This window comes from Podarcis erhardii (assembly GCF_964252035.2).
Source record: "Podarcis erhardii genome assembly, chromosome: 2".
Taxonomy (NCBI): Eukaryota; Metazoa; Chordata; class Lepidosauria; order Squamata; family Lacertidae; genus Podarcis; species Podarcis erhardii.
Window position 1 is genome coordinate 34624800 of NC_138498.1, and position 24114 is coordinate 34648913.

At 45.3% G+C, this 24114-nt stretch overlaps 1 protein-coding gene and 2 long non-coding RNA genes across 4 annotated transcripts in view; 2 read left to right on the top strand and 1 right to left on the bottom strand.

Moving 5' to 3' along the window:
* LOC309335746 overlaps positions 1-10684 on the top strand; it is a 31039-nt gene extending 20355 nt beyond the window's left edge. Inside the window, exons 2-3 of the long non-coding RNA XR_014153703.1 lie at positions 5415-5514; positions 10655-10684. This is a non-coding gene — a long non-coding RNA (uncharacterized lncRNA). The remainder of the gene's footprint in view (positions 1-5414; positions 5515-10654) is intronic.
* GRIN2C (glutamate ionotropic receptor NMDA type subunit 2C) overlaps positions 10461-24114 on the bottom strand; it is a 92258-nt gene continuing 78604 nt past the window's right edge. For both annotated transcript variants that reach the window (XM_081850682.1, XM_081850681.1), the window contains exons 9-13: positions 21394-21623; positions 20126-20286; positions 18135-18322; positions 15948-16180; positions 10461-12656 (exon numbers count right to left, since the gene is read on the bottom strand). In XM_081850682.1, coding sequence (XP_081706808.1) covers positions 11106-12656; positions 15948-16180; positions 18135-18322; positions 20126-20286; positions 21394-21623 — 2363 coding nt within the window. In that variant the 3' untranslated portion in view covers positions 10461-11105. The remainder of the gene's footprint in view (positions 12657-15947; positions 16181-18134; positions 18323-20125; positions 20287-21393; positions 21624-24114) is intronic.
* LOC309335729 lies at positions 11427-15561 on the top strand. The gene is made up of 3 exons (XR_014153678.1): positions 11427-11563; positions 13581-13723; positions 15257-15561. It is a non-coding gene; the product is annotated as an uncharacterized lncRNA (long non-coding RNA).

Here is a 24114-nt window from a genome sequence, read left to right on the forward strand (position 1 = left end):
GTTCCAAGATCTCACAATATTTTGGCCAATTGGACTCCATATTAAGTTTTTTAATAGCTTTAGCTTCCATCGGTGACATCCACCTTGGGGTTTTATTTTCCAATAAATCTTTGTATCTTATCCAAACATTAAATAATGCTTTCCTAACAATATGGTTTTTAAACATTTTATGAACCTTAACCTTGTCATACCATAAATATGCATGCCACCCAAAGGCATTATTAAAACCTTCCAAGTCCAAAATGTCTGTGTTCTCAAGAAGCAGCCAGTCTTTCAACCAGCAGAAAGCTGCTGATTCGTAATAGAGTTTAAAGTCTGGCAGGGCAAAGCCCCCCCCTTTCCTTTACATCAGTTAAAATCTTAAATTTTATTCTGGGCTTTTTGCCCTGCCAGACAAATTTAGAAATATCTTTCTGCCACTTCTTGAAACAGTCCATTTTGTCCACAATTTGCAATGTTTGGAACAGAAATAACATTCTAGGCAATACATTCATTTTTATGACTGCAATTCGGCCCAACAAGGAAAGCTTCAAATTTGACCATATTTCTAAATCTCTTTTCACTTCTGACCAGCATTTTTCATAATTATATTTAAATAGGTTCACATTCTTCGCTGTCATCTTAATCCCCAAATATTTAACTTTCTTAACCACAGTCAAACCAGTCTCATTCTGAAAACTTTCTTTTTCCATTGATGTTAGATTTTTCTCTAGAACTTTAGTTTTTAACTTATTCAGTTTAAAACCTGCTACTTGACCAAATTCATTAATTAGGTCTAGAACCCTTTTCGTACTAGATTCTGGCTCCTGTAACGTTAAAACTAGGTCATCTGCAAATGCTCTCAGTTTGTACTGTTTAGCTCCGACCTGTATCCCTCTAACCAACTGGTCTTGGGAGTCTGCTCCACTGTTGAGCTGCTGTTACTGTCTGCAAGTTCCATTGTGGCAGCACAACCACCAAATTTGTGAGTGGTACTGATTTGTGGGCTTTGGGTGACATCACAAGACTACCCTTCCAGGTTTTCAACTTTTAAAAGCTATTAGTTGTGTCCTTAAAACAAAACTACAGTGAGGAACAAGACTTTAAGTTGAATTAACATTCATGTTGATCTTTAAAAAATAAATCCACACTGCTTGCCCATTGCATAATAACACAGAGGGGGAGGGCAAGACAGATGACTGAATTAGCATTCAGCGCACTGGCCGATACATCTGTTAAATGCCTTGTGAGGTGTGCATACGTGAGGGGGTGTCATTCAGGTTTGATTTCCTTAGACAAAATATGCAACAACTCCTGTTCATACCCTAAATGGTTCATATCGGGTTCCTTGATTTGGATGAATGAATTCAGCCCATATGCTTGCTTTATTTACCACAATATCTGAATATTTATAGTACTGCGAGAATGGCATAAGGTGACAAAAGTGAAAAGTGAAACAAGGTAGCAGGAGTACACATGTCGGTAAGATGACAGGAGTCTTTGAGTGATGGGCAGGCACAGAAATGCCTCTTTAGAAAGCGTCTGCCAAAAGTGCCTTCTTTCCTCCATCCACATAAAGGAGAGGGTGATTTTAAACTCTGTTCTGTGCATGGAAGAAATGTAAAGATTCGAGACATTGTCTGCTCTTTTTTTCTGAATAGACTTCCAGAGCTGTTTTACTTATTTCATAACATTTATATACTGCATGATTGTAAAGGAAAACCTCAAAGCAGTTTACAAAAAGAGGGTAGGTTTGTGTCCATCCATTCTGCTGACAGATCAGCTCCATTGGCTCCTGCCTCCTTCAACTGTCATCTATTAGCACCCATTACAACAAGCTGCAGAGCAAAGGCAGGGAAGAGAAGCAGGGCTGAAGACTGACTCCTTTGGTTTTTCCTCTCCCTGAACTCGCCATTCCAGCTGATTATTGATAGTTTCAAAAACAGGTTTCTGAGTTTCCTTGTTTTCCTCTTCCCTCCTCTTCCCTTTTCCTTTCATTGCTGTGTTTTTAGGTTGGAAATCTGTGGGCAGCAGCTGCCTTATTTATTTTTCTATTTTGTTTTTATTGATCTTATGTCAACCACTCTGGGAGACTTTTCAGCTGAAGAACAGGGTAAAAATGCTTTAAATAAATACATAATAAATTTCAGCCTCTGAGATCTCTTCCCTCTGCATTTCTATTTCTGTCACTTTTATTATTCACTTCCCCCTTGTCACCTAACCAAGGGAGCACTCCTGTAGCATCGGCAGAGGAAGAAAATGTTATAGATGTACTCTGCGAAGAACGAAGCAGCCTTAACCTTCTCCTCTGATTTATCATGCAAACATCCTTGCACATTTAAATCTTTGGGCTGCCAGTTCTGTTTGGAGCTCCTCCATGCTTACACGAGCTCTGACACACTGTTGTGTTTGACAGAGGAAGGAAGTGGGAAGCAAGAGGGACAGGAAAACGAGGAGTGTTTATGCCTGGCATAAACAAACAAGCAAGTCTAACCCGCCTGCCCCCCCCAAACCCCCCACCAACAATAATAATTTAATGTAGTTCATTTCAGGAGGACTTATCCTGAGGAAATATGTTTATGATTGCAGCATGGCAAAGCACAGAAAGCCGTTTGGGCAGGATTAGAGTGCAGTGCTGACGTATTTTACACACCGTAGTAACACGTTCCTGCATTTCCAGAAATAAAATCCATCTTATGCTAGATAAGTGGGTGCATGTGTGCATGCATGTGTATGCAAGATTCTGGATGTCGTCATGCAATCTGTAGTAAAGATAATGCCCCAAATTCCCCTCAACTGCCCAGAGTTCCCCACCACCACCCACCCTTCCTTCCTTCCTTCCTTCCTTCCTTCCTTCCTTCCTTCCTTCCTTCCTTCCTTCCTTTTTAGCTGACGGTATCCCCGCGCTGCCTATTGGTATTTTGACTCGTGGGAGAATCAGTTCCTCTCAGCATCACATTTCCCTGTGCCCTTTTGCAGGCAGAGCCCACAACGTGTCACACGTGGCCGCGAGCTTTCCTTGCCAGGCCCTGCAATCTGCTCCAGCTGTGCCCTCATTTATCCCATGACGACACTGTGACAGCAAGTCCTGCCCTTGTGACCACGAGGATTGATTATTGTAATACCCTCTGAGCCGGCTGTCCAGACCAGCAGCCCCTCTTGCTCTCTCTGCCAAAGCTGCTTGTTCAGAAGACAACGGCATTGTGGGCAGCCCTGATCCTGTTATCTCACCGCCCCACATGCCCCTCCTTCTCCGGGAGCGATTGGCAACGCTGCTGAGAGTTTGCATGTGGCAAACTGGACGTTGCCCTGTCGCACCATTAAGCCCTTTGCAGTGTTGGCTCTGGGATTTTAAAGGTCTTCTGTCCTGTTTTACTACAGCATGCCCCGGGCTCCATGACTCAGGTGTGCACCTGTGCATTGTGTGTGTGTTTTCTTTTAAGGTGGGGGGGACATAAAAGTGGTTTGGCTTCCTGCAGCTATGGATGCTAGTACCGATTAAAGAAGATGTCACAGGCTAGGCTATAGAAAAGGTAGAGTGGCACCATGGTAGAGTATCTGCTTTCCAGGCAGAAGATCCCAGGGTCAATCCCTAGCATCTCCAGTGACAGGAAATCAACCAAGCCAGTTGGAGTTAACTATTTATTACCAAAAACAGGATCTGCACAGGAGTGCCAGGCCTAATTTGCATAGCAACACATCTCTGGCAGGTCTTGCCCCCATGAAGCAGTTGCTGAGACTGAAGGTCCCTGGCTCCCCACAGCTGCCTAAGTCCCATCCTCTCCAGGGTTTTTCCCAAGCAATCTGAGACTGTGCCTGCGTGAAGCTGACTTCTCCTCTGCCTCTTTATGCCTCTTCTGGGCCTGGGAGTCCAGAGAGGAGGAGAGCTTGTCGCAGTGGGAGAGGGAGACACTTGTGCCTCTTCAACAGCCGCACTCATCTCTGCCTCTTGGCCTCCCTCCTCTCCTGCTTCAGCTTCTGCCTCTGATTCTGGACTTCTTTCTGTCACAGACTCTTCCAGCTCACTAAGCCCTGTTACCTCTTCAGCTTTTGACACTTCCTCCATTTTCTCCCTCTGGCCACTCATCGTTGCCCCACCACCACTCCCCTGGCTCTGAGCCTTCTTCCCCTGGGGGTTCCCCAGCTGGTTCCTCCCCCCATTCCTCTGTATCCAAGCAGTCTGTGACGTCCCGGTCTGCTGTTTTAAATTCTGTCTAGGAAATACCAGAAATATTACATTTTATTCTCTCACCTTAACAAAACCTTGTCTTTGACTACTCAGAAGGTAAGCAAACTAATTTAGGGAAATGGTGTGTGTGTGTGTGTGTGTGTGTGTGTGATATCTAGATATCTCACACCGACACCCACATGTTCATACCAAAGAGATGTGGCTGGAGGACTGCTTAACAGAAAAGGAAAATACAAATGTACAGCCATGTTAGCCAACATGTAACTTCTAGCTTTGTGTATTTGTAGCTTTTGAATTTGGTAACCAAATTCAAGGGTACATGCAGTCCTGGGCAACTTGCCTTACCCTGCTAGGACCAAAGAGCCAGGAACCTGAAGGAGAGTGAAGACCTGTTTCTCATGAGAAGCACACACCCCAATGCCAATCAGCAAACTTTGGGGGGGGGGGGCGGTTAAAAGCAGCTTCTGACCTGGTCATAGGGCTTAGCTACCCAAAGAAACAAAAGCCCCAGGCTAGGGCAATCCTTTTATTTGAGGCTTAAAGGTTATTTGGACCCTGGGTGCTCATGGTTTGAACAAAGGATCTTCTTGAGCAAGGTATAAAATGCTTGCAAACATTTCCAGTGCGATTTTGGGGAGGGGGTCAGCTTAAGAAAACCCTCTAAATGTTTGTTTTTTAAACTGTTTCCCATTTGTATTGCAGGGAAGCAATGAGCTATAATCTGACTTGGTTGGCACTGCTAATGCACCAGAGTATTTTGCTGTATTAAATTCTGTCTGGGGTATCAGAAATACTACATTTTATCCTCTCACCTTTTCTTGTCTCTAGTCTAGCAAGTTCTGAAGCGGTAAAATTAGGTCTGAGCTGTACCATTTTAGGGGTGGTTCATTCTGCTCTGCTAACAACAACAACATCCTCCATATAGAAAACTTGATACCAGCGAGAAGAGTTCTTGTCTAGCTTGTTTCCCTGACATGCTACTTTTCCATGAGCAGGAATTTTTTGTCCAGAGCAGCATTCACTAAGGGTAGTCCCTGCTTGTAGCATGAAGTGGCATAGACCAAGCACAGATTTACTGCTCTAGTGTAAACTCCTCTGCTGCCTTCTCACTTTTAGCCCCAAGAAATTTCCCCTTTATTCCATTGTTTGGCTTCTGTGTTTTATGGCTGCAGCTGGGCAGGTTTTGAGCAATTATTCCAGAGGCTGGTTTAATTGGTTGCTATTTGTGTTTGTGTTTTCTTTTCAGGTTTGGACATCTTGGTGCCTGCAATGGATGCTGACGCAGATGGAATTAATGTTTCAGTGGAAGTGGAGCCAGGATGGACATGGAATCTAACCATCCCTAGGTGAGGCAGAAGAATGGCATGTTGAAGTCTATTTGCAGCACACTGTAGCTATTACTACTATTCTTCTTATTAAGAGTGTGCTTGATTTTGGTGGGGATAATTTCATCAACCCTGGAGGCCTGGTATTCCCTTGACAGTATTTCAGTGTCAGTATTGACAGTATTTCACTGTAAGTTAATTGTCCAGGCTAATTTCATTTTACTGTAATTCATGAACTGTGGCATTGGTTGGGATAACAGCAAGCACTGCCCTTGCTCTCTCAAGCGCAGCAGAGGAATTGGCTGGATGGTCAGAAGTGCTTAGTGAGCCTCCCCAACCCCAGCTGAGGAAGTTTGCAACTTGGAAAAAAAGGAGATGGTCAGATCTGAGCTCATGGCCACTGCATATTTACAGGCAACTTTCAAATCTTTAACTTTTAAATATGGGGTGCCTTGGTGCAAGAAACAGCAGGGAAGCCCTAGGTGTTTTGCCACTGTGGGTGAGTGGGTGGGTGTGGGTGGGTGTCAGTGTCAGATTCTCATCTGGATATTCCTGAAGTATAGCTCCTTCCCTAGTGTTAGGGATTAGCCATTATATTGTGCAAGTTAGGAAGCATCATGCCAGAAGCAGCTCTAAATTGTTTTCAGCTGTGCACTTGTTTCAGTCGATACAAAAAGACCAGGAATAATAGTAGTAGTAGAAACAAACAAACAAACAAACAAACAAACAAACAAACAAACAAACAGTGTGACATGGATGCAAAGGTTCTGCCCATCCTCTTGCATACAGAAAATTCTCACTTGAATGATTTAAAGCAGGGACAGCCAACTTCCAAGAGACTGCGATCTACTCACACAATTTAAAACTGGCAGTGATCTACCCCTTTTGGGGGGGCAGTTCAGGTCAAAGTTGTTAAGCTCTTTTAGGGAGGAACGTCCCGTTTTGGGGGGGTTCAGGACCTGTCGGACACCCCTGATTTAAAGTATCACCTAGTGGCTCAGAAGCAAATAATTGCTGCTGCGTACCTGACAGAGGCAGCAGATCTGCCTCCTCTGCTGTCATCTGTCATGGCCACCCTTCTGTGCAGGGCGCCATTTTGAAAACCTTTGTGGAATAAGAACTTACTGACTTTGGCTACTAAATTGCGGGTCTCCAGAGATGTGGAGGACCCAGAATACTTCTATATCATCTGGTAGGATTTTATTTCTTATGTTTCAAACTTAGATGCCCAGTGTTTACCCACTGTCCTTGCTTTATATTGGGTGTGTTGCCACTACTTTTTCTTTTTTCGTATGGGGTGCGACACAATAACAACACTTTGGAGGTCCCGAGCCTCAAGGAGGTTCGATTGGTCTCAACTAGGGCCAGGGCCTTTTCAGTACTGGCCCTGACTTGATGGAATACTCTGTCACAAGAGACCAGGGCCCTGCGGGATTTGACATCTTTCCGCAGGGCCTGCAAGACGGAGCTGTTCCACCCAGCCTTTGGCTTGGACTCACTCTGACCCCTTATGTGGGATTTCGTATATAAATTTTCCCTTGGCTTTTTTGCTGGCCCGTGTAGGACCAGCATGGACAGCTGGCTCGGGTGAATATCTGATGTTTCCTCCCTTTATGGTCTTGATTTTATGGGCTACTACTAAAATGAGGCTGCATTTTAAGCTGTATTTTAATTGGGGGGTTTTTTTAAATTACGTTTTATTGTAATTTATATTCGGTGTTAGCTGCCCTGAGCCTGTCCTTGGCCAGGGAGGTCTGGGTATAAATGAAATATTATTATTATTATTATTATTATTATTATTATTATTATTATTATTATGCCGCTTGCTATGGCACCTAGGTATTGTGAGTTATGGTCATTATGCTTCATTAAAACATAAAAAGAGGGAGGGGGGAGTTCTCCCCCCAAACCAAACCTGAAATGACTCCCCTCCAGCAGAAAGAAAAGCAGTTCAGCTCTTCAGCCTTAATGAACTTCATTGCACCCTCCATGGCACTTTGTCCCAGGTATTTAGCAGGCGTTGTGCACTCCAGTTTGGAAAGGAGGCAACTCGGAGAGTGAAGTCAAATGAAGGCAGTGCATTAGTCACACCAACCCCTAGCTATCTTGTGGTGTTAAGTGAAAAATTAGCAGTTAGGTGATGGCTCCTCAGGAGGCCTTTGATCCTACTGTGACTGTAATGAGACAAAGTGAATGAATCTCAAAAAAATGAAATGAACAGGCAAAATATCAAAGGTCTCTTCTCTCTCTCTCTCTCTCTCTCTCTCTCTCTCTCCTTAAAACAGACTGGAGCTAAATTAAATGCATTTCCTCCGGTTTCTGTTAAAACAGCTCAACTTTCATGCTGTCAAGTTTGCTGAGGGTGGGGAAGGCTAGGCAGGGGCATTGCTGAGCTGTGACATTTTCCAAATCTTAGGGTAGTAGCCCATTTTCAAAAGAAATTGAACTTTTTAAAAAAAGATATATATTTCATTATCTTCAGAAGTGATTATCATCTCATGTAGCCTCAAGGTGAATATTGTAAGACTCATAGGAAGCTGGTGGGGTTGCTTTGCTTATGAATATATAATTGACAGGCTCTGGTCGAGACCTGACTTGCCCACTGCTAGTGCATGTTTGTGCTGCTTTTGTAATGCCATGTGAAAGATCACTCTTTACTTCTCCTGTTTGCTGGAAATGGTTCTTGGCAATGAGGGCTGCAGGATCCTCCATGGAGGACGCAGATTTGTTTCACCACTAGTACCTGGACAGTATATCAATATATTGTCCAAAACCAGTTTCAAGTCCATATCATGATTTCAGTTTCATATTTTTTGACCTGGCAATATATTGCAAATCATGATGTGTGTGTGGGCATGTGTGCTGTGCAAAAATCACATTGGGGGGGAAACTGTGAAGCCGGGCAATGCCTCTACATTGCTTCATCCTTATATCAAACATTGTGATATATCACCAGCTAAACACTGTATTATACTGATAATCATGAAGTTGATAACCAGCACCATCCTTATTTCAGACACTGTGATATATCAATATATCACAATGCTTATTTGGTGATATATTGCAGTGTTGAAAGCCAGATGTTGCTCAGCCCTACTATCTCCAAGATCTGCATGTCATATTTTCCTATGGAAAATGGCCAATTTATGAGATCTATCCATGGCAGTAGAATCCCAGGGGGTTGCAAACAAACTATCTCTAAATGAGAAGCAGGATGCTACAGGCGTCGTTTCTGATGGTCCCCACTTGATCAAAGGAACTGCTCAGAAGGGAACATGCTGCCTTTTCCTTGACTTTTAATAGTTGGCTTTATGGTTTGCAAAGCTTGCTACAAGCAGAAGTCAAAACAATGCTATAAACCAGTCCCTGTGCACCTATCATTTGGGGTTGGGGAGGCACACGAAAGCCTGAACTACACAACTGGCAGTGTAGGCTGACTAGATGGCTGTCTGAGCCTCGTTGTTATCAGTTGCCTGAAAAAGGACCAGAGTAAACTTGGATTCAGTAATCAGCACTTCAGGTACTTGAAGCTTTATAGTTGGCTAGGATAGGGACTACAAGGCATATCTTTGAGCCGGCTCAATGTAAGGTTATATTTTGATCCTCAGCTCTTGAGTGCACCTGCAGGACCTTGCCTGGGAAAGGAGCTCACTACAATTCAAGACACCATGGAGCAGACATAGGCAATAGGGTTACAAATTGCCCGAATTACATACGGAATGTATAACTTGAGAGCACTTCCAACAGGCATGAAAGGCTACCCAGGGCAGGCTGGCCAGTCTTCATTTAATGGATCTGGGAGACCAGGTTATTGTGCAGAACTGAAAACCTAACAATTGATAACCCCACCCAACAAATTGAAATTCACTCACAGTCCTGCATACTTTCACGGATGCTAGTCCCAGTTAAATTGCATCACTCATTTTCAAGTATTAGCATGTGGTTCAGAATTTTGGAACAGGGAAAGCAGTAGCTTAGGGCAGAGCATCTGCTTGGCATGCAGAAGGAGCCACGTTAAGTCCCCAAGTAGGGAGAAGGACACTTCTTGTCTGAAACCCTAGACAGTTGCTGCCAATCAGTGCAGACCAGTGCTTCCCAATTAGCTAATGACTGAGGACCCCCTACTTTTGAAAATTTAATAATTCTATTATAGTTACGTCTGCAAAGCAATTTTTTGAACAAAATTTGGGGTAGCCCCTAATAAGCAAAGGATTTTAGGTATACTAAAAAAAACCAGACCATAAAATTTGTGATATTACCATGCAAAAATGACAAAAAATAGTTGGGGGGAGGCAACGGACCCCCAGGGGTCCCCGGACTTCAATTGGGAACCACTGGTGTAGACAATAAGGAACTGACTCTGTATAAGGAAGCTTCCTGTGTCCTATGAGTGACCTTGGGGTCCCTTTCTATAATTCTAAGTTGGACCAAAAAGATTTCAAAAACTCTGTGAAGATAGATAAGAGCTCTAAGTAATGCTGTCTAGTCTCATTCTAATCACAAGCTTTGCCAAGTCCCAGTTGTAATGTCTGTTTAAAGTGGTATGCTACTGCTTTTAATTCATGGTGCAGATGAGGCCTTGGTGCAGTGATGGTAGTCTATTGTTAAAGGTGTGTTTTTAGGACCTAGGTTAAAAACAGTGGCAGGTTAGTCCCAGTCTAATGTGAATTAAGCAGTGATGGCAAGGAGAGGAGAGTTTGGTGCATGCCCCCACCCTCATCTACTGTTGCCGCCTTATCTAGCCAAGGATCCTCTGCCTTGAACTAAAGGTGGCAAATGCAACCCCGCCCCACCTCACACACCCTTCTTCTCCTGGTGGGGCTTGGGGGGGGGGGGAGGGAGAGAGCTATGAAGGTAACATCTAGGGATGTCTCATGTCCTGGTGCATTTGACTCAAGGGAGGTTGAAGAAGGCAACCTTTGTCAATGTGGCCAAAAAGAAAGAATGAGAAAGGAAGGGTGTGTGAATACATTTTAAGAAGTGTGTATTTAATAACCTCCATTTGGCATTTTGGGCTCTTTACGAAGATCCAGAAAGTAATGTAGAACACTAAAAATATCATACTATGCCCCCTGTTCAGTCCTCTATACAGTCTCCATTTATATCAGTGCATTATGGGAAAGCAAGATAGTCCTAATCATTTTGTTTATTTGTTTAACAGGAGGCTGTTGGGCATTTCCCACTGTGTCACAGACAGCCATGCTCTGAACGATAAACTGGCACTGAAATGTAGATGGTTGACACTGCAACTGATGCTTCATAAGCTATCCACAGAGGCAGCATGACTGTGAATCACCACCATGAGAGAGTCGTCTTGTACGCGAGTGAGGGCATCCCAGTGCCCAGCAATGGAAGACTTTGGAATCAGTCAATAAAGTGCCTTCAGCTGCTCCCGCTTTGCGTTTTGGTCCATTAGAGGATGGAGAAAGGTCACTTGCTCTTACGTTGATCCGGGGTGGTAGTAGTGAAGAGACAAAGAACTTTCTGCTGATACCAGCTTAACAGGGAGATGCAGAACGCTGGCTTGGAAGGCCTTGTCTCTTGCCCTCCTGGATGAGCTTCTTCTCTGCAGTCTCCAATCGAGCATCAAGAGCCCCAGCATCTTCCCCCTCTCAGACTTCAGACTCTAGGCTAGAGATTCGCCTCCACGATCTTCCTGCGTAAGGGCTGTGCATCCTCTGGGTGCTCAGGAAGTCTCTCCGCTCAGTATTGACCATCTGAAGAAATGTCGGGTCCACCCTGCTGCGGTCCCTGTAGTCTCTGTAGGTGCTACCAAAGTACATGGTCCTTTGGCCATCCTGGTGGACCAGGAAGTCCCTGCTGCAAGGCGACCAGGGAGCTCGGCTGAAGCTGTGCTGGGTGGCACTGGACTGTTCGCACAGCTGCGGGGAGCCTGGGTAAAGGCGCCCCCAGTAGATAGGCAGGTTTGTGTACGAGTTCATGTAGGCATACTGCTTGTGCACCACCGTGGAAGAAGCCTTGTGCACGCCTGAGCTGTTGTGTAGGCAGGCCTCCCGGTACGAGGGGAGCCTCGTGGACTGCGAATGCAGCAGCCGCTGGTCCTTCCAAGGTAAGCCGTTGGCCTCCACACATTTCCTATTGCATGTATAACTCGGCCTAAGGGCACCGGGAGGGTAGGAATGCGTTCCAGGCACTGACATTGTTTTTGGAGCCCGGCCAGCTTTGGGGAAGAGGTCTGGCACATCCCCATAAGCTGAGGACTTCCCATGATGTTTCCACAGGCCTAGAGACTGGGGTCTCTCCTGCTCCCAGCCGGACCTTGAGAGATTAGCTCTGTGGCTCAGCTTCTCTCTCCTTAGCTCTATTGAGTCAGATTCTTTGTACAGAAAGGGTCTGCAAGTCCTGTTAGCTTTGGGGAAGGAATTGTGGACACAGGCATGAGGCGGAAAGTGGCTCTCCAACTCCTTTCGCTTCTCGGAAGTGGAAGCCAGCCGCTCCACCTGGGCTGAGCTGTCGTCACCACCTTCTCCGTACACCAGGTGAACGTTCTGGTGGTGGAATTTCTCCTTGGTGTGCCCTCTGGCCAAGGCCAGCTTATGCTTATGCTCAGGTAGAGGAAGCTCCCTAGCAGTTCCTACTGGGGAGTGGGGAGCAGCACTAAGGTGGTTTCCAAGTGGCACGTGGTTTCTGACATGGGTCTGAGGTGTGGGTCTTACCATGTAGTGGGGGGAGCTGTTCACAGTGGAACCGGGGAGCACCTTGTCCTCGGAATAGCTGCCTCGGAACTTCAGCGGATGAAGAATCTGCGGCTGCTCTAGTGTCCCTCTCCAGTTTTCACTGGCTGGCACCAAAGACTGCTGGAGCGGAGAGAGGGATTGTGGGAGAGACCTCCCAAGCCTCTCAGCTGCTGCTGCATCGGAGGCATGAGCTGGCCTGGTAGGCCCACTGGTGTTCTGCACAACTAGCTGAGGAGTCCTTAGGGAGAAGGTGGTTTGGAGGTTTTCGCTCCTGTTTGACCAGTTCTCAATGGTGCGTGTGGCGTTCTCCAGGGAGTTCCCCACACTGGCTGTCGACACCATGTTCTTGGCGGCCTGTAGCATCTTCAACACGTTGGCTTGAGCAGAGTTAGCAGTGACGTCTGGTTTGTGGACGCGGGCAGGGCTCTCCAGATTCTGGACTCCATTGAAACAGCTGTAAATGCCCTGGAAAGAAAGAGAAGAGGGAAGGCAGTGACTAAGTAGGCATGTATTGGAAAGGGGATGAGCTGGAGGGTGGAGAGGGCAGGTTGGCTTAATGTTCAAGGTCATGCAGGACAGACATTACAAATACTGAATGACCACATTTTTCTGAGTGAACTGGGAGAATGTTCAAAATGTTTGAGCAACAAGATACTTGCGTAAGCTAGCTATATTGACAGTCCTACTTACCCTGTTGAAAACCAAGTGCTTCAGCCATTCAAAGGAAATACAGTGGTACCTCAGGTTAAGAACTTAATTTGTTCCGGAGGTCCATTCTTAACCTGAGACTGTTCTTAACCTGAAGCACCACTTTAGCTAATGGGGCCTCCTGCTGCTGTGGTGCCACCGGAGCATGATTTCTGTTCTCATCCTGAAGCAAAGTTCTTAACCCGAGGAAATATTTCTGGGTTAGCGGAGTCTGTAACATGAAGCGTATGTAACCCGAGGTACCACTGTACCAAGAAGCATTCTTTTTCTGCTAAAACTGTTTAGGTGAGGTGTGGGTGGGCATTTTTTAATCTTCTGAAGTAGTTTCAGAACTTGGGTGAAAGATCAGGATTCCATTATAAGCTTGGCTGGATCACCGAACAGGGTTGATAAGAAACACGTTTCCTCCTTTTCTGCTGACCAAGTCGGGTTGTCCAGGAGGTTGTTCATGTCTGACCCCCCAGGCACTCTAGCATTGACAGATCCAACTCCCTCTCGCTACTTCTGGCATTCCAGTCTCCAATTGCCATGTACTGTTTTCTATGAAATATCGCAAGTTTCCTGTTTTGTTTCTTGGAGGTGAAGTAATTCTGTTAAAATGTATCAAGCTTACACATTTGAGAATCACTGTACTAGATTAATTTTATTTCATATGTTTATCTCCTGCTTTCCATCCCTCAGGTTTAAAGATCCTACACTTTCTGAATCCTTGTTATCTGAACTTCAGCCCAGTACACCTGGAGGAGCGTCTCCACCCCCATCATCCAGCCTGGACACTGAGGTCCAGCTCCAAGGGCCTTCTGGTGTTTCCCTCATTGCGAGAGGTGAGGTTATAGGGAACCGGGCAGAGGGTCTTTTCAGTAGTGGCGCCTACCCTGTGGGATACCCCTCCCAGCAGGTGCTGTATTGTGTTTTTATTGTTTTTTGTTGGGAGCCAGTCAGATGGATGGCATATAAATAATTAATTTGAGTAATAATAATAATTATGTCCTATTACTCTTAAGGGCCCTCAAGGTGATGGCATTCAACAAGATTAAATACCGTATATACTCGGGTATAAGCCAACCCGAATATAAGCCGAGGCACCTAATTTTAGCAAAAAAACAACAACGGGAAAACTTATTGACTCAAGTATAAGCTGGTTCACCACACCACAAACCTGGTGGTGGTGGCAGCAGCGGTGGCGGAGGAGGAAGGAGCAGCCCAAAAGACTGCTTTCGGGCCGCTCGTCCCTCTGCCGCTCGCAGGAGCAGGCATAGGAGACACGGTTGGGAGAGGCGCAGCACAGGGCAGCCCCTCTCCCAACCGCGGCTCCTGTGCCTGCCCTTGCGAGAGATGGGCAGCAGCGGCAGTGCGACCAGCGAGGGGGTATAAGCCGAGGGGGGCTTTTTCAGCATAAAAAATGTGCTGAAAAGTCGGCTTATACTCAAGTATATACAGTAACTAACATTTTAAAGTTAAGAACAGATTGAGGACAGAGGTGACAATAAAAGGCCCTGTAATGAGAAAGAGGCCTATTCTGATACTAGATATCAATCCAGATTATGTAGGAACAAATCTCTCTCTCTTGCTTCCGCTCAACAGTAAATAGTTTTAAACACCTATTACTTTGATCAGGTGAGGCACTGGCCGGAAACAGTTAAAGTTTTTTATGTTGGAGCAGACGGTGCAGCCTTGAAATGTAAATGCAGTAGAACCAGGAACAGGCAAATCAATTTCCTGGTCTTTTCTCCAGTAAATTTCTAATTGGGAAAAGATTGGTTTTTGATTGGTTTAATTTCAAATACATTTCACACAAATTAAGCAGCAGTGATGCAGTCCTCTACAAATTGCTTCACGAAGCTGTCACAGAAAGCCTTGCTCTGTCTTACCAGTACTAGGGAAGTGGGTCATGACTGGGCTACAAATACTGATAAGGCGGCTCCTTCAGTGTACATGAGGAACAGCACACTTGTTGCTTTATCCGCAGGCAGGTTGACTATGGAAGGCTTTCTTGAGCCTGCCCTGTCCACATGTTGCATTTTTGACCTGAAAGAATTGTGGCTGCCTAAGAGCTAATACCCTGCTCAGAAGGAGCAGGGCCAGGCAGCTGTGGGCAGCGTTGTTCATTATCCAAAGCTGAGTTCCTAGCAGAAGGTTGTGCCTGGTTTGAGCACTCTTTGTTAACAAGGCCCAGGTGGCCCTAAAGGAAAACGGTGCAGGGCAGAGGTGGTTTCTGTTTTTACACTCTGCCTCCTTTGTTAGCTGTAGCCACCATGGGTATCATTACTGTTAAAACTGGTTGATATCATTCCTCCAGAACCATGTATGGAAAAACTAATTTCCATAAAAATACATTTTCAAATTTAAAATTTCAGGTTGGCATGAGGAAGACTGGAAGCTGTCCATGGAACCTGTATGTGTGGAGAATGTGTTCAGCTTATCTTTTGGTTGCTATTTTGTTAATGTTGTTAACATTGTTTTATGGAGTCTAAATGCGGTATTGGTTTGTTAATCATATAATGTGACTGGCTTGAATTGTGATGTTTAGCTTATTAGTTGTTGATTTGTAAATTTTATAGCTTGCAAATGTTCTACGGATGATTTGTTATTCTATGAGATTTATGTTGTATTTGTGATTATCTATAACGTTAAGGTTATTTTTTGTTTGTAAGCTGCTTTGGGATTTATTTGAATGAAAAGCAGCATAGAAATATAATAAATAAAAACTAATTCATTTAAGCCACCTGCATAACCCTTGTTTTGAAAGTGAATAATAGATTGTTTTTAACTGTTCCTGGTATGAACGTGGGGACAGACCAAGAGTCAGGTAAAGTGAAACTGAATTCTTGGCTTAGTCCACCTCCCAACTGCAGGGGAGGAGAGGGGAATTCTTGAGCTATCACTTTGCACTGGTTCCTTCTTTTGTACTTATGCATGTAGGGCAACACTGTGGTTTAAGCCCTCTGTTCAAATATGACCAGCGGCTTGGAAGAATAAACTGTCTATGTGTCACATTAGGAATAATCTCGAAGGGGTATGTACATAGGACATATCTACATGGCTTACCCTGCTTATAGCCAGAAGGAAATCCAGCTTGTGAGACTTGGGTACAGAATGTCTCAGCTTCCAGTAGACTAGGTGTTCCCAGGCAAAGACGAGCAGGCTCAGCCCCATGGCCACCAGCAGCATGTAGAAGACGCCTGCCATGTTGTCAATGTCCAGCTTGCTGCTCATCACCTCATTCTTCTCATTTTGGCAGATCCCTGACAACCACACAGTCTCTAGCTTCTGTGTTTCACCTGAGAAACAAATAACAAGAAGGGAAGACAGTCAAATCCTAGCAAAGGGATCTCCTCTGATTGACATCACAGCTAGTTGCATCACAGATAGTTGAACCTGAAGAAATTTCAGATTATTTTTGGCTTGTAGTATTCATTGTCCACCTCAGCCAAAATACCCATGGCTACTCAAGTAAAATGTCCTGTGTTCCCATGACCTTCCATAGGACTAAGCATTTCTGGAGGTCTATACCATGGAAAAACCTTTCCCCTGACAACAGAGCTTAAATTTAAGCTTACCAGCTTCATGGGCCTTATAGTATAATCCTAGAACTGTAGAGTTGGAAGGGACCACGTGGGTCACCCCAATATATAAAGCTCCTGTGTACAAGTGCAGAGTGCATTTCCTTAATCAGGCCAGAAGGTATGGTCTCCACCCAGGCCAGAGTCCACATTTGGGATATTCACCCCATGCTCCTCACTGTCGCCCCACCACTGAACACCTCTCTGCTTTAAAACACAAGAAGCAGTGTTCAGAGAAGAGACAACAAGTCAAGACTGTGACAGGAACTCATTAAAGGGACTCTCTGGTGTGTTCTTTAACCTTACTTGCTTTTGTTCATATAACAGCATATTTGTCATTGATCATACGTATAAGTGTACAGACCTTCCCTTTTCCTCTCCTTTCCTCATAGCCTGTCTCCTTTTCTGGCTCTCTGATCCCCCATTATGTTCGACATTTCCTTAAAACACTTCCATCTGAACTCCCCCAACCCTGCACACATTTTTTTAAAAAACTAAACATTTTTGCACACAGATCACTTGTTAAGGTCTCCAGAGTGACAAGAGAGCTTTATTTCCTACTGAAGGGAAGAGAGAGTGATTTCAAGGCGAGATAACTTCCGAGACACCTGACAAGGAGACGTTGTGCTTGATTTAATGTGGACTACCAAACGGTGTGGCGGGGAGGAACAGCACTCTGAAACCTTCTCAGAATTCTCCCTAATGGCCAGAAAGGAATTCTGGTGACAGGCTGGCAGCTCAGTGGAGAGAGCCAGAATCCGAGCATACAGTTGTCCTAGCACCCTGGGGCAAAGCAGCCAGCAAGACAGAACCGACGGGAGGCATTGCCACATGGTGGTCAGGAAATTGGGTCAAGGAGACAACCAAGGCCTAAATACATGCAGCAACTGTAATATAAATGGGGGTCTGGCCAGCAACAACACAAGGAAAAAATATATATTGGAGGAGACACAATAGGAGCAAAATGCATGGGGGGGGGCAAAGTTTGTCCCACATGGGATAAATGATCCCACCCACAAACATCATATAATTGTACTAATTTTGATGGTGTAGGGCTGCACTCCTAACCCCATTTAATTGGGAGGAAGCCCTACTGAAGACAGTAGACATGGTTAGGAATGTGGCCTTAGCTTTCGAGTAAACACGTTTAAAATTGCAGCTTCAATTTAAATTCCAGTTTCTCCTCCAGTTATTATTTGCATGTGAAAATGCCTTTTAAAGCAACTGCTATAATGGAGGGAGGGACGGTGAGGGACTTGTGAGGGGGTGGCCATCCTTGTGTCTCTTTTGCCCCTCAGGGTCTAAGGTTCTGACAGGCTGTTGGAAGTTTTTTTTTTTGGGGGGGGTGGACGGGTTTAACACCTTCACACTTAAAAATAAATACAATTTTAAATAAACTCAGAACTGTTGTGATTGTGCCAGGGAACATGGAGGGGTGGATGAGAAAGTGGAAAGAGGAGAGAGGGAATAAAGATTAAGTAGTGTTCAGCTTTGTGTTTGTGAGGCAGTTGTGGCCAGGTGTCCCGTCGCCCGTCCCCCCGCAACTTGCTAAGACAGAGGTTTTCTTCTTTTGTGACCCCTTGGAGAAAAATACATAGGAGACTACTGGTAACTACCCCTGAGGATGAGGAAGCAAAGTGTGTTTGTGGGGAGGAGAAAGAGAACTACTTACCATCTCCCAGGAATTGTAGGAGGGCTAAATCAATTGGCCTCTTCCACTTGGAGTCCTTCTGAAGGGCAATGCCATAGCCGGTGGTGGCAAAGACTTTCCCGCTGCCAATGGTCACCAGCTTGCAACCCTCATCCTTGCCCGCCATGTAGTTGAGCACCGCGGCATCATATATAAATGCATCCAGCTTTCTGGAATCAAGCAGAGAGAGAGAGATGGAGAGAGAGGGGAAAAAATTAAGGGACAGCAACTACAAAAGCCACATTGGGGGGGGGGGTTGGTAAGCTAGAAGGTCACACAGTGCCAAGTGCCAGGCTATAAAATGATGCAAGAAAGCAAGAGAAGCTGTTCTCATCTGTGGGCTTGACCATATTTGTAGGACAGTCCTGGAAGCTTCAATCCAATGGAAAGAGTGCTACGCTGAGAGTAACCTACTCTTGCAGTGCAATCAAGGGGCAGGAGAAGGCAGCATATGTCATCGTCTTGCTTGCCATTTTTCGGAAACAACTTGTGCCTCTTTTAACACTGAAGATGGGGACTGCACACTGTTCAAACAATTCATGTAAAAAAAAAAAAGTTCACAAAATGGTGGTATCTAGCATATTCTCCAGGGCAGCCACAACTGTAATAGTTTGGAAGATAAATCACATTTTTCCCAGCTGCAAAATCTCACAGTTTGAGTGATTGGGGGGGCAATCACTTTCTCCATATCGAAAGTATGGCCTTGGGGGAAAGCAAGCACTACCCCACTGTCATAAACAACAGGGCAGTCAACTTGCACTGCTTTTACTCCCTTAGTTTTAGAATACCACATCACACTCAAGCTTCATTGTGCTATGCAAGTTGCCTTTTAAAAAGGACAATAAGAGGTCAACAGATCAAAGGATAGCAACAGAGGGATGAATGAAAGGAATGGAGCAAATGAAATTAGAGAGTGACTTAGAGGCTAGTAGCAGAGAGAAGACTCTCCTACTAATGAGTAATACATTCAAAATCTGGAAACGTGGAGACTTCTGTTGCTAAAATTAGGAGGCACTAAATATTTTGAGGCTTGTTAGCTACATCTACAGGAGTGAAACCAGCATTCGCTGTGAAGCGCACCCATCACGCACCAAAGGAAACCTCTATAAAGATGCTTGAGAATCATTGTTTTGATTGACCTAGCAGCTTACCAGGGTATCAAAATTGTTAAATTTTGCATTACATGTAAAGACAGGAACCTTACATGTGATACACACATACTCCAAAACATCCAGATTGTTAGAAAAGTCTGAAAACAAGATACTTGGGCATCTCATGGCCAGAACTCCATCTGTGACGTTTACCTCACAACAGTAGTAAGCAAACTTCCACCCAGAATAAACATAATCATGTTTGAACAGAATATAGATACCCAGTTCACATGTTTGTGGAGTCTGACTGAGAGAAGGGATTCACAGTGAGAACCAGGAACTTAAGTCAGCACTCTGTCAGAGAGTAAGCCAGCTATGTGACAGGATACTGAAACATAGTCATCATTAGCAGAGAGCTTCTTTATGGTTTAATCTCACACAGCATCAAGCGTGTAGAGAAACTTCAGTCAATAAAGATCCTGTTCATAGGATGGTGACCTGATCAAGTTGCTATGGGCTGCCCATTTTTGACATGGTGGCCAGTCCTGCGAATACCCCAAGGAAGTGGTCAGAAATGCAGCATGCCATAGTGTCAATCTGTGTGAGAGGCATCCAGGAACATTCACAAAACTGATCAGAATGTTTTCCTGAGTCTGTCATCACTGAAGCAGAAGCTCACAAGCAAACAGAAAACAAGAACCAGAAGCTGAAATGGGCCAGTTCCAACAACCAACTTCAACGTCATTATTGAAGTATATGCCAGTATATTTACTTATCCTGCTATATTTGCTAGGGCTGGCCATGAATGAACTCAATGTGGCACAGATACCTTGAGGCCTTCTTGCACGCTGCTCTTTCTTATGGGGAAATGCAGCAACCTACCCCATTTTGAGGCTGATCAAGGCATCCTCCACCGAGCGCTGGTTGTACTTCACCATGTGCGAGTGCATGTCATGGTAGTTGCTCCGAATGTTCCTCTCGGTGCTGCCATTGGGAACTGTTCCAAACCGGAATGGGGGGTACTGCTCCTGAGGCCTTTGAAACTGGGAAGGACACCACAAAGACAAGTCTGTTGCCAGATCCAGAATGGAAATAGCACCCCTCTATTCAGACTTGAGGATGCGCATTTCAGAAAGGTCTCTGGGCTCCTCCAACCTAACTATTGAGTGTTCAACCCTGAGTTGCTTGCACAAAGCTTAGTTGGAGGTTAGACCTGGCCCTTACTGGGCACTTGTTCCAATTTGGTAGTGGGGAGGTTATGCAACCATCAGCCTTCATCATGGATTCATCCTGATTTGTTTGTACAGTGGTTATATGTCTTCCCATTAAATCAACTGTTCATCCCACAGTTTTCAATGCATTTCCTTGCCACTTTCCAAACCACAAAAAACTGATCCTTTAAAAACAACAACAGGTTTGTTGCACCAGGGTGACAGAGCCCTTTAATCCACTTGAATGGCTGCAAACCTAAATTTTAGTGCTTAAATCCCTCCTACAAAAAGTTTTTATTTATTTAATGTATTGCATTGTAACCCATCTTTGCTCAAAGAAGCTCAAGATGGCATACATAGTTCTCCTCCTCCCCTATATTACCCTCGCGAACAATCCTGTGAGGCAGGTTAGGCCGAGAAGGAGTGACTTGACCAAGGTCTCTGAGTGACCTTCATGGCAGAGTGGAGATTTGAACCCTGGTCTCCAAAATCCTGGTCCAACACTCTAACCACTGTATAAAACTGACAGTCTGGAGGCAACCTGAGTGTGTACTTCAGTACCACCATTTTAGCATAATTTTCTACATAATTTTCTACATTTACTTATTTCAGTTTATAGCCCATGTTGCAACAGTGTCTTGGGAGTCAGTAATAGATAGCTCCATTGAGTTATCTTCAGCCTTACAGATGCAAAGGTGGGCACAGAAAGGGAAACTTTTGTGTGGGCTTAACTTTCCTTGGTAACCAAAAGCTATCTTTTGGTTTCCTCTAGCTGCTTATCAAAGCCAGCAAATGAAACCAACTTGAGTTTATGTCCTGCCATTCAGTCAGCACTAGCACATCTTCCTTCTGGGATATTCCAAGCTACAAAACGTTGCACCCATGGCCTAAGCACTTGACATTCATTCCCTTTGCCACCATTGCTCAAGCATTCCTCACCTTCTTATCGCTGAGCCCAGAGACAGTATCAATGTATTGCTCTTGGATCATGAAAGCTGCCAGATTAGCAGTGTAGCTGGCCAGGAAGATGACGGCGAAGAAAGCCCAGATGAGCACCATGATTTTACTTGTAGTCCCTTTGGGGTTTTCAATAGGAACGGAGTTGTTGAAAACCAGAGCCCAGAGCAGCCAGACGGATTTGCCAATAGTGAAGGAAGGCCCCCCAGATTCTAGAAAAGATGGAAGGGAAAGCGATTTGTAGGCAGCAGGTTTTTCCTGCTAGAAATAAGCCGCTTTCGTTCATTGTAAGCTTTTGGAAGTAAAACACGTGCATTTTATTTACTTTGGAGATCTCTGCTGAAATATTTCTGGCCGCCATTTCTGCTAAGGCTCATCACGTGAGCAGGATTTGCTTTGGGAAGGGATTGCTTCTTCCACTTGTTAAGCAAAGACATGCACTTGTATTTAAAGATGTAGGCACAGCAGAGTTTGACAAGCAGAAGGTCAAGAAGGAGAGAACCAGGGCAATCCAGAACCCCACAGTGTACTTAAGAGACCTCATAATCTGTTTGACCTTTGTTGGATTGCAACAACTGCTGCAACCTTTTTATTGCTCAACTCAGACACAGTATTGAGAATGCTGGCAGATTAGCAGCAGAGCTTGCCTGGGAAATGACATTGAAGAAGACCCAAATAAGCACCACGATCTTACTTGGAGTGCCTTTCCAGTATAATCTATTGAGAATTCTGAGAATCTTCATCATTTATTGTTTATAAGTTTCTAGACCCTAGAAACTACAGGGGAGAGCTTCAAAACCCAAACAATTAATGTGGGGCTTCACTTAAGCAGATCTCAGACTTTCTAGGACCACCCTGCTGAGAGCCAGAGGGCCCTGCTCCTGCCTCTCTCCACCTGGCCCAGGGCAGGACTTGATAGGTTTTATAAGGGCTGCTGCTGCTGCTCAGCAGAAAGGGCTTCTTCTTTTATATCCTTTTAAATTGTTTTTTTAACTGTTTTAAAGGGCATTTTTTTCGATGTGCCTGGGAGGAGAGGAGCGGGGGAGAGCAGGGGCAGGCCCAATTGCAGCAGTTCTGGGCAGGGGGAGGTATGGCGTGGGAGGAGGGGCAAGCTGCATGAGGGGCACACAGCACAGGCAGTTAGTGACTGCCGTGTACCCGTCCCCCCTCCAACCTGGGGAATTGTGATTGTCATATCAGTCAGCCCTCAGGTATGCGACTGCTGCTGTTGAATGCCAGAATAAAATCTCCCTCATCCATGATCTGATTATGGATGAGGAGGCTGATCTGGAATGTATCACTGAAAAACCTGGGTGGGTGAACAGGGTGGAGTTGGTCTCACCCAGCTGTGCCCACCTGGGTACTCAGTACAGCATCAGGCCAGACTCAAGGGTCAGAGAGGGAGTTGCTGTGGTCTATAGAGATTCTCTATCTCCAGGCTCTCTGTCCAGTTATAGGGATCTAGAGTGTGTGTTCCTGGCATTGGGCAATCAGGACAGATTAGGGATTCTGCTGGTTTACCGCCCGCCTCGCTGCCCAGCAGTCTCCATGCCTGAGCTGACAGAGCTGGTCTCAGGAGCAGTGCTGAGGAGTCCCAGACTGCTGGTTCTGGGAGACTTCAACATCCATGCCAAGGCAGCTGGTTCTGGGATACCTCAGGACTTCATGGCCGCCATTGACAACCATGGAGCTGTCCCAACATGTCACCAGTCCAACGCACATGGCAGGCCACACTCTGGACCTTGCTTTCTTGACCCGGCAGGATGAAGGTGATTTGAAGGTGGGGGACATTGACATCAGCCCCTTGTCATGGTAATAATGAGGCCAAAGGAGGGACGGTGGCACAGTTAGGAATGTTTGCGAGTTCTTCATATTTCCATTTCCCTCCTGTTTGCAGTTATGAGATTCTGCTGCCATTTCTAAATTAAGAATGCAACAATACTGAACAAACAAGCCAAAGAACAAAAAAAAACCCCACCCTAAAATCAGAAACCCAGAATGTTTAGAATGGTTCAAAGGCAGCTTCCAGTGAGAGGAAGGAAGGAAGCAGCAGGGTACCAGCCACTCACACTCTGCCAGAGGTTTGGTGTTTTTTTTTACAGAGTTGGATGATGAAAGCTAAAAATAGGTTGTATATTTTTATTCCAGGCTATTCTCTCCTTGTAGCTACCAGTCTCCTCCTGACTTCCAGCATCTTTTACCTTTGTTTGATCCACCTTCAGCAGCAAATTCTCAGAGGTCAAGTGGGACGGTGGCATTTGGGGAGCTCTCCCGGGGAAAAGGCTAGCCAAAGGTGGCTGGAGGGTGTGGGGGGGGGGTGGAACCTATCTCTCAGCACCCGAGGAGCCTTTTCATTCCCCACATGTCAGGATGTGTAAGTTTTAATGAGCATTTATCAAGGGCAGGGATGGTAGGATTGGCCTGGGGCTGACAGCTTCTCCAAGCAGCTGTGAGAAATCTTCTGCCCAGCTCACTTAAGACGCGGAAGCTGTTAACAGGAGGAGCCGCTCACAGAGTTTACAGGCGAGCCTACAAATCAGGCTGGCTGATCCGGCCAGCTGTTGACAGTTCAGACACAAAAGATGCTGACATGACTCAGAGCTGGATCGGATCAGCCTGCAATGGATGCATTTGTTTCTTTGCACAGGAGCCCAGGACAGACTGACCTAAGGCTGCTGCCCTTGCAGAAGGAACACTTAAGGA